Genomic DNA, 10237 nt, shown 5'->3' on the forward strand with positions numbered 1-10237 from the left:
ATATAAATCATTCAGATCCTCTGGCTTTCCGCAACTTCATGCGTGAAAGGCAGTTCATCTGAGAGTTGGTAGATTAAAGAATAAAGCATAAGTTTCAGAGGTTTTATTATTAAAAAAAAAAGTAGATATGAATCTCTGCTGTCCCACACTAATTGTCTCTAAAAATTAAGTCATGTAACCTTTTAGATTCAGCTCTAGAAAATGAGACTGATACCATTTTCATCACTGGCTTGAATAGTGAGGAATAAAACCAAGCATTCAAGTGCTTATTTAAACCCAGGCAAGTGCTAAGACTGTTAACTGTTGAACATTAAGGTCTCTAGAATTAGGTTAACCTTCATCAGCCATTAATTATAAAGATCAAGCTTTAATTATAAACAGTATTGCTAAATGAGGAAACATGGTTTGACCCTCAGGATAGCCAAATGTGCATAATTTAATTAATGAAAAAATACCAGGTTTTAGAGCTAATTTTATTAAATGGTTACTAATTTTATTAAATGGATGATACTGAGATTTCTGTTGAAATAAAACTGGCCTTTTTCCTTGAAAGTGCAGCTATAAAAAAAGTCTCTTAAATTTTATTTGCTTACACAGTAGACTTAGCTATTCTAAAGAGGGCTCTCTGAGTCATAAATTATAAAATCCAATCTAAGTTGGTATGCTTAACAGAAAGACCTAATGAGAACAAAGGCATAGACTTACTGGAGGAGGCACACTACAGACAGGTAGGTGTTGTCCACTGAAAACCACAGAGCATCCTGGGACCTGTTGTGTACTACAAGCAGGAATGTGCTGGCCTGTGCAGAGTGGAATCCCATGTGGTGCCACTGTTGTTACTGTATAAGACACAGGGACTGTGCCTTGATGGAGCTATTAGGAAAGAAAAATAGAACTTTAGTTGTTAGATAAAAGCAGAAAATTTTTCTAAAAAGGAAATTTTAGCTTGGCGCCTATAGCTCAATGGTTAGGGCACCAGCCACATACACTGGGGCTGCTGGGTTCGAACACAGCCCTTGCCTGCTAAACAACGACAACTACAACAGCAACAACAACAATAAAAAATCGCTGGGTGTTATAGCAGTTGCCTGTAGTCCTAGCTACTTGGGAAGCTGAGACAAGAGAATTGCTTGAGTCCAAGAATTTAAAGTTGCTGTGAGCAGTGATGCCATAGTACTCTACTGAGTGTGACCAACTGAGACTCTGTCTCAAGAAAAAAAATAAAGGAAATTTTTTTGAAAAATAAAAGCTTGTATCTTCCTACACTTGATCACATTCAATAGTAACGAACCTTAGTTTCAAATAAACTAGTGAAACAATGAAAAGCATTACTTAAAAAATTTAAATCTTCTTCTTTCCTTACTCCTACCTTTTCTCCACAAGCATATGAGCATTACACATAAACTGTCCTGTTTTTGTTTTCTTAACAAAAATATTATCCTACAATTCTGGTTTTTTTCATTCAATATTATATTACATTGCAGATATGTCTTCAAGAGTTAAAGGAAACTTGTTCTTTTTGACACATGGCCAGATATTTCAAGTACTCACTTAACACAATCCTACTATATCATTTTATTAATAGACATTTCTATTGTTTTCACTCCTTTGTCAGTACAAACACAATTGTAAAAAATGCCACTAAAGGTGTACATCCTCATGCTATATTAGTTTTATTTATTTCAGGAGGATTATCAGGTACAGGGTTGAACATACTTTAAATTTTTACGTATACTAAGAAATCATGTGCAAAAGGCTGAATGAAGTCACACTCCCAAGAATAACTTGAGGCCCCATAATTACCATGATCTACACTCATAGTGGATATAAGTGACTTAGGTCATACTCTGAGAACAACTTGGTCTATACTCTGGACCAGGATGCCAGTGGGCCAGTTATTTCTTAAAGAGGCAGAAAGTGGCTGGGCGTGGTAGCCCATGCCTTTAATCTTAGCACTCTTGGAGGCCCAGGAGGGTGGCTGCTTGAGTTCACAAGTTCCAGACAGTCTGAGAAAAAGCGAGACCCCGACTCTACTGAAAATAGAAAAACTGAAGCAAGAGGATTGCTTGGGCCCAAGAGTTGGAGGTTGCTGTGACCTATGATGCTGTGGCACTCTACTCAGAGTGACAGCTAGAGACTCTGTCTTGGGGGAAAAAAGGGGGAGGGGAGAGAAGAAAAAAGAAAAGAAGAGCAAAGAGGCAGAAAGTGACTATTTTAGGTCTGTGAACTATCCTAGACTCTGCCTAAAGCAACTATAACAATAGATAAACAGTAAACTGGTTATGTTCCAATAAAACTTTATATAAGCAGTATCAGGATAGCCTGCTTTCTCTTGCTATAGAAACCACGGAATCTCTTCTCAAGTTACATTGACAATTTACTGAAAAATACTTGAGATTATACTAATTCTATGTATTCTATATAACATTTTGAAGAACTGACAGCTTTTATAAAACTGAATTTTTCAAGTCAAATCTCTCCTCATTTAAATAAGTTTGCTTTAAACAACCTCAACGATGCTTTATAGTGGTCTTGAACCACTTCTGTTAATTATTCTTTCATATTACTTCGATGCTTCAGTGCTACTTTTTTCTTTGAATTTTTATTATAGATAATTTTAAACATGTTCAAAAGCAGTATAATGAACCCCCATATCCATCACCCAGCCATAAAAGCCATTAAGCCATACCCAATCCACCTGCATACACCTCTCGATTTCCTACATTTTGTTGAGGCAAATTATCATTTAAAAAAAATTTTAGTATGCATTTCTAAAAAAAACACACACACACACACACAAAATAACAATACATTTTTATAATACCTTTAAAAAAATTGTTTAAGACCAACGCCTGGCTATTTTTTGTTGCAGTTTGGACGGGGCCAGGTTTGAACCTGCCACCCTTAGTATATGGGGCCAGCGCCCAACCCACAGAGCCACAGGCGCCACCCAGGTTTTTCCTTTTTCTCAATTGGGATCCAAAAAATAGGTTAACATACTGCAATTGGCATGTTCAGGTTATTTAGTTTATATGTACTTTTAAAAAAAGTTTGCATTTTCTGTTTGATTCTGATATAAAGAATCTGCTTCATATTCATTTTTTGTAACATTTCAACCTATTTACCCTAATTCTAAAAATTAACTACCTAAACTGCTTTGGGATTTTCTATCATTTCAACTACAAATACCGGTGGCCTTGGTCCGTCGGTCGGTCTGCCTGGCTATTATTTAGAGATGGAGTCTTACTCTTGCTCAGGCTGCTCTCTAACTCCTGAGCTCAAGCAATCCCACCCACCTCAGCCTCAGAGTGCTAGGATTACTGGTGTGACCCACTGCGCCTAGCCCTTGTTTTTTTTTAAGACAGAGTCTTGCTCAATGTTGCCCAGGCATGCAGTGTTGCAAACACAGTTCATTGCAACCAACTTCCAACTCCTGGGCTCAAGTGATCCTCCTGCCTTCTTAAGGAGCTAGGACTATAGATCCATACCACCATGCCCTTCCAATTCTTAAATTTTTGAATAGAGTTTCACCATGTGGTCCACGCTAGCCTTCAACTCCTAACCTCAAGCAACCCCCCCCCCAATCTCAGCCTCATAGATAACAGGTATGAGCCAATGCACTTGGCCCACTTCCTACTCGTAAAACTTTTTCTTGCCTTATGTCCTCATTTAGCCTACAAAATAATAGTAGGTAGAGGTGCAGATAGTCATCATTCTGATTTATTCCAAGTTTCAGCAGGAAAAGTGCTCTAAGTTTCACCTTTAAATATGATGTTTGAAGTAGGTTGTCGGAATTTACTGTAAATCTGTTTCTATTGGTTTATCATTTATAGTTCTCCTTTCTTCCTATATGAAGTTAACTTTTTACTGCTCACTGTCCTTGGAAAATTCTTTGAGAACTATAACAAAGTATTCCTCCAGGGAGTATTTGTTTCTATTTTCCAGGCACCAACAGTACCAATTACTTTAATTTCACAGACTGATGTGAATTTGAGCTGTTAATTTGCTTCTGGTCACTCTTATCTAGGGGATACAATGCTTTAAGGTGCCTACTTTGTGTAGGAAGAGAATCCATAAATTTAAATAGTCTTTGATATCTATCCCCTTTGCCTTTTGACAGATTTAAAACTAAAGTTGGAGTTTGCCCAAATGAACAAAAGCCTTCAAGACAGAATTAGCATTCCTCCTTACCTTCAGACAATTCCTTCTGATATCTCTTTTCTTTTTTTTGTAGCTTATTTGATACTTTTGGGATACTGTTAACATTTTATCTCACACCTTAGCCTCAAGCAAAAGAAATCCTCTCAATAACCTTTCCTACCACTTGTGGAAAGCGAAGTCCTTTTTCCATTTTATTAAAGAACATTTATGAGAAATGATAGCTAAGTTTTATATTTCTTGCATCTGTTAAAATTTTCCTTTATAGTTTTGATGCAACTGATTACCTTGAAAGATTTCCTAACATTGAATCCATACTGCATTGCTAGAAAAAACCTCCAATAATCAATCTTTTAATAATTCCAACAGAATATTCTTTTAATATTTCACTAGCTTCAGTTTGGTAAAAGCATTTGCATCTGTATTGAGAGGTAAATTAGTCAATAGCTTTATTCTGTTGTAATGACTATGGGGTTTTATTAAGGATGTGCTAGTGTCATAAAATACACTACAACATTTTCTTTTTCTATGATCTAGTTTAAATTGGAATTATCTAATCTTTAAAGGTTAGGTAAGAATTCAGTATAATTTCTAAACAGATGTAATTTCTAAAGATGGATTATTAAAGTGACCTAGTCCGTTCGGGTTTTCTAGAACTTGGGTTGTTCTGTTTAATTATATATGTAATCTATTTAATGTAATCTCATTATTTTTTATACTCTAATTGTAATGTAATCTCTTTATTTCTCAGTACTTAGACCCAATATATAACATGAGACCTTACCTCTTCTGAAATGCAGTTTTCTTCTTTGGCTACATCTCTAACCACCCCTCCTCATCCCTTCACTTTAGCACCCACCTCCTAAGCCTAGTACCTACTTCTCCATTGGTTTTTCCTCTGTATTTTCATAGCTCTATGTATACATATATATATATTTTTTCTTTTTTTTTTTGAGACAGAGCCTCAAGCTGTCCCCCTGGGTAGAGTGCTGTGACATCACAGCTCACAGCAACCTCCAACTCCTGGGCTCAAGCGAGTCTCCTGCCTCAGCCTCCCAAGTAGCTGGGACCACAGGCGCCCGCTACAACGCCCAGCTATTTTTTGGTTGCAGCCGTCATTGTTGTTTGGCGGGTTCGTATACATACAAATTATGCTTTACAAAATGGGACCTGGTAAACACGGCTTCATTTTTGCTTTTATTGTTCATAACAAGGGGGAAAAGATACAACTATTTCTTTATTTTATGTGCATAGTTTTATCAGGTTATGGCCACAGATAATGTAAACTGGGAAAATAGAAACATTTCTTTTTAGAATTTACTATATCAATATTTTAAGGGTTTTAGGAACATAATAAAAATATCTCACAGAAGAATGGCATCTGAGTGAGAACATACTTCCTCTCAATTGGCAGTATACTTTATATTTTTTTCTAATATCTAGTACAAAGATAAAAAGAATCAGATTAGCTTTCCTTTGTAATTTCTCCTGTCCATAAAACTTCATGACTTTTTCTTTAACCTTAAAATCAGTAAATTAATAAGGACATGTTTAGATTTGTATCTTTCTTGACATCAGAAACTCTATAGTCATATAATTGTAGTTTTCATCCTAAGGCTCAAAAGATAGGCCAGCTCTCTCCCTCAGCTAAGTCCCTCAGTTCTTGTCAGAAAGAGAGGGAAACAAAGCCTTGTACTTGTCATCTCCTTGGAGACATATGGAAACCTGTGAGCAAAAATACACTCAACTGTTTTGTTTATTAAATTATTCCATAAGAAACTGGAAAGGTGTTGTGGTGTCTGTGGCTCAAAGGAGAAGGTGCTGGCCCCATGTACCAGAGGTGAAGGGTTCAAACCCAGACCAGGCCAAAAACTGGAGAAAAAAAACGAAACAAAACAAAACTGGAAAGGTGAAGGAAACAGGGATATGTATGTATGTACGCAACCAAATCCCAGCTATCTGATATTTCCTATGAATCCTTAATCAGTAATTTCAAACCAATTAGGTCAAGTTATTCTGAGATTTCCTAACTTTCATCCTCATTTTTAGAGTTCAAATTTCTTCTACAGAAACTGTGTAGAATTTAAATTGCAATTCTTATAAGGAACGAGAAACTTAAAATAACTTCATTTTAGGTTAAATTAAAAGAAATCTGCAACAAAGAACCAAATAATCTCAACAGATTGCCACCAATTTTTAGCACCTGTATTTCCTGGATACTCTGTTATTATACCTGATCATGTATGTCAACCATTACTGCATTCTGCTGGGGTGGATGAGCAGCAGGATGTAACAGACGGGGAGATACATTCGGAGGGTGGAAGGCTCGAGGCTCCTCTATTGCTTGTTGCTGTGCATAAGGAAGATGGTGATAGTTTTCATCTTGACTAATGGAATTATGTCGAGACAGACGATCCCTTCTTCCTCTCTGGCGCCTGACAGGAGGACTATAATATAGCAAATGTCAAAAACAAAGTCATTAAAATGTTTACTGTTGTGATCTATTAGGATTCTGTATTTTCTCTCTGTTATCCAGTAAATACTAAAACAAGCTTTATCCTAAGGTTCAAAAGACAGCTAAGGTTCCCATTAGCTCCAAAAACTTACAAATTTAAATATACGTGTGTGTGTGTATATATATATATGTATTTTTTTAAATAATGAAAGAAAACAATATTGTATTCAGAGTATTTAGTTCTAAAAGTTATTTAGAAAATAGCTAATAATGAATAAAATATCACTATGAAACTGCCTTTTTCTAGGTAAAAAATGGTCAAATACCAGCAATTTCATAAGGTTTAACCTGTTAGTTTCCTCCCTTCATAAATATTAAAAGCAAACTTTAATCTGTAAATATCTTATATGTATATGTCAGTATTCCGCATATACATAATGGATACACTGTGTGTGTCTATTTAGCTAAAACGTACATAAAACACAGTTCCTATCTGCCCCAAATTGCACTTTTAAAAAATGAGGGGAAAAAACATAAAATAACTAAAGAATATATAATCTTTTCTTTTGCTTACTTTCTTTCCTTTTTTTTTGAGGCAGAATCTTTATCACCCTCGGTTGAGTGCTGTGGCTTCACAGCTCAAACTCTTCGGCTCACGTGATTCTCTTGTCTCAGCCTTCCAAGTTGCTGGGACTACAGGCACCTGCCACAATGCCCAGCTATTTTTAGAGATGGGGGGGTCTCACTCTTGGCTCAGGCTGGTCTTGAACTCACGAGCTTAAGCAATCTACCCACCTCAGCCTCCAAGAATATATAATTTATTGACAACTGCAAACACAACAGTAACCAAGTAAATACTCAGTTATGAATATGGTTGATAGTGCCAGCATAAATAGGCCAAGAATATACAAAATTTTTAATTAAAACTTGCTTATTGAAGCAAGCCACACTATTCCCCATTACTAGTCATTTACATAGTTCATTAAATGTATTCCATGTTGGGCAAAGGAGGCCAAATGTCTCCCTTCTAGGCAAAGCTGCAAATGCCATCTTAGCAATAAAGGTAGGTCCCCTTTTCCCTCTATATTTCCACTCTGTAACTCTAAATCTATTTCTTCTCACTACAAACTCTCTAATCTTGAGAAGGGACACTCCCTTACCAAGATCAACATTTAATAATATTCTTGATACCATCCTCCCAAGGTTCTCACTCCATTCACTGTTTTTAATGTTTGTTTGTTTGTTTCTTTTTTTTGAGGCAGAGTCTAGTGCTGTAGTGTCATAGCTCAAAGCAATCTCATACTCTCGGGCTTAAGAGATTCTCTTGCCTCAGGCTCCCAAGTACCTGGAACTATAGACGCCTGCCACAATGCCCGGCTGTTTTTAGAGACGAAGTCTCACTCTTGTTCAGGTAATCCACCCACCTCAGCCTCGCAGAGTGCTATGATTATAGGCATGAGCTACTGTTCCTGGCCCTTCAGTCCAGTCATTGTTTCCTCTTTTTTATTTTTAGTATAATTTTCTGCATTTTTGCTTCCAAATCTACATACTGTATTTCACTGTATTCAAGATGCTAGCCATCCTAGGACTAAAACGGTTTTATTTTGAAATAACTTTGGTGTAGCGTTTCCACATATTCCTCACTCAGCTTCTGTTCACATTACTATCTGCTATAACAATTAGTTGGATTTCACTCATTTTTCCATCGCCCCTCACTGTTTCAGAATTTAACGCAGGATCCCATATTGCATATAGTTGTCATGTCTTCTAATCTCCAATTTGTGAGTTTTGAGTCTTTTCTCGTCTTTCATGACCTGACATTTCTGAAGATATTACTCACTCTTCCTGCAGAATGCCCCTCATCCTGAGTTAATTTGATGTTTGCTTACCATCTACCTTTAAGATTATGCATTATTGGGAAAGCGAGGACAGAGATGAAATGCCACTTTTAGTGTACCTCATGAAGGGCACACAACATCAATATCCATCACTGGTGAAAATGTTAATCACATGACTAAAGGGACGTGTGTCTGCCAGGACCCTCTACTATGAAGTTATCACTATTCCTTTTGTAATTACCAAATATTTGAGGAGAGATATTTTGAGACCATGAAAATATCTTGCTTCTGCATAAAGTTTCACCAAAAATTTTATCATGCATGGATGGGTCTGCAGCAATCACTACTTTTTTGTTAGTGGAGGGTTTTTTATTTCCCTCAGTTTTTCTACATTTATTAACTGGAATTCTCCTATAAGAAAGAACTGTTACTTTATTTGCTCACTCAGTGACAATCAATATGGCCTCAAGGATATTTATTTTATATCCTTGGGATTATAATTATAATACATGCTATCATTTTATTTTTTTGAATTACACCAATGGGAACACTTTCATTTTGGTTCTGGGGGTCTTTCAATTAAGGAGGTGCTCAAAAGTATGGAAACATACCTGTCACTACATCTGCTCCAGGCTCATTTTGTAGTTTCCCTACTCCAGCCCTGGAATTAACCAGTTGTACAAAGAGCCCTGGTTTCTTTAACTACTGATTGGTATTTAGAAGTCAAGATAGGTGCTAGTTGTGCTCATTGTTACTAGTAAGTCAACGTTTCTAGGCTCTTTGGCAGAAGAGTAAGATATATTATCTATGTGTACCAACTCATGTACATGTACGTATCAGTATTTATCTAGACAAATATTTTAAAGAATTATCTTATGTAATACTAAAAAGAATTGCCAAATAAACCATCATTTACCAATTTTGTCTTTATCAGATGTCAACATTGAATATATATGCTCAGATCATTCATTTTCTTAAAAAACCCAATCCATGACAAACCTAAAAAACTTTTTAATGTTATTTTCTCTCAACTGTTGCCACTTACCCTCACTTTCCCACTCAAAAATAATTTCAAAGCTCTTGAACTAATCATAAAATAAGATCTAATCCTCATGCTGGCACTTAAGATCCTTCATGATTTTTGAGCCCTTATTTTTCTCATTAAATCTACTGTAGGTACCTTTGTGGTAGAATATTTAAGAAGCAGAATTATTGGAAATCTTTAAGTAAGAAATAGTGATAAAAGAGATAAATATTTCTTTCAGCTGAACTATTGTTACCAGTGATACATATATACTTTGTCATTCTGTCTTAGGTACATATAGCACAAAGTATGGATTTCGTGCTGGCCTTGCTTTTCTGCTTTTATTGGACTATGTTTTCTATTTATGTTATTTATCTATTTAAATGAGTTATACATTCTACCCTCACGATTAGTCTTTAATTTTCCAACAAATAATTATATTTTTTCAAAATCATCTCATCAGCATTCCTAGGAAAGGGAATTTACTTCTCTCTCTTCTGTCCCCATCTCATGTTCAAACCTTTATCTGTATTTCTTTCTTTTTTAAGCAACAGAGTGTTACTCAAACTTAGTAGTGTGGGTTTTTTAAATTTTCTTTTTTTTTCTGAGACAGAGACTCAAGCTGTCCCCCTGGGGGGGTGCCTTGGCATCACAGCTCACAGCAACCTCCAACTCCTAGGCTCAAGAGAGTCTCCTGCCTCAGCCTCCCAAGTAGCTGGGACCACAGGCGCCCACCACAACACCCAGCTATTTTTTTTGGTT

The 10237-nt window shown here is 36.2% G+C and overlaps 1 protein-coding gene across 3 annotated transcripts in view; it reads right to left on the reverse strand.

Moving 5' to 3' along the window:
* Positions 1-10237, reverse strand: part of RNF38 (ring finger protein 38) — a 67755-nt gene that overhangs the window by 28650 nt on the left and 28868 nt on the right. For all 3 annotated transcript variants that reach the window (XM_023510532.1, XM_003785138.1, XM_003785139.1), the window contains 2 exons: positions 6392-6605; positions 706-873 (listed from right to left, as the gene is read on the reverse strand). In XM_023510532.1, coding sequence (XP_023366300.1) covers positions 706-873; positions 6392-6605 — 382 coding nt within the window. The remainder of the gene's footprint in view (positions 1-705; positions 874-6391; positions 6606-10237) is intronic.

This window comes from Otolemur garnettii, unplaced genomic scaffold (genome assembly GCF_000181295.1).
Source record: "Otolemur garnettii isolate 467f Iridium unplaced genomic scaffold, OtoGar3 scaffold00014, whole genome shotgun sequence".
Taxonomy (NCBI): domain Eukaryota; kingdom Metazoa; phylum Chordata; class Mammalia; order Primates; family Galagidae; genus Otolemur; species Otolemur garnettii.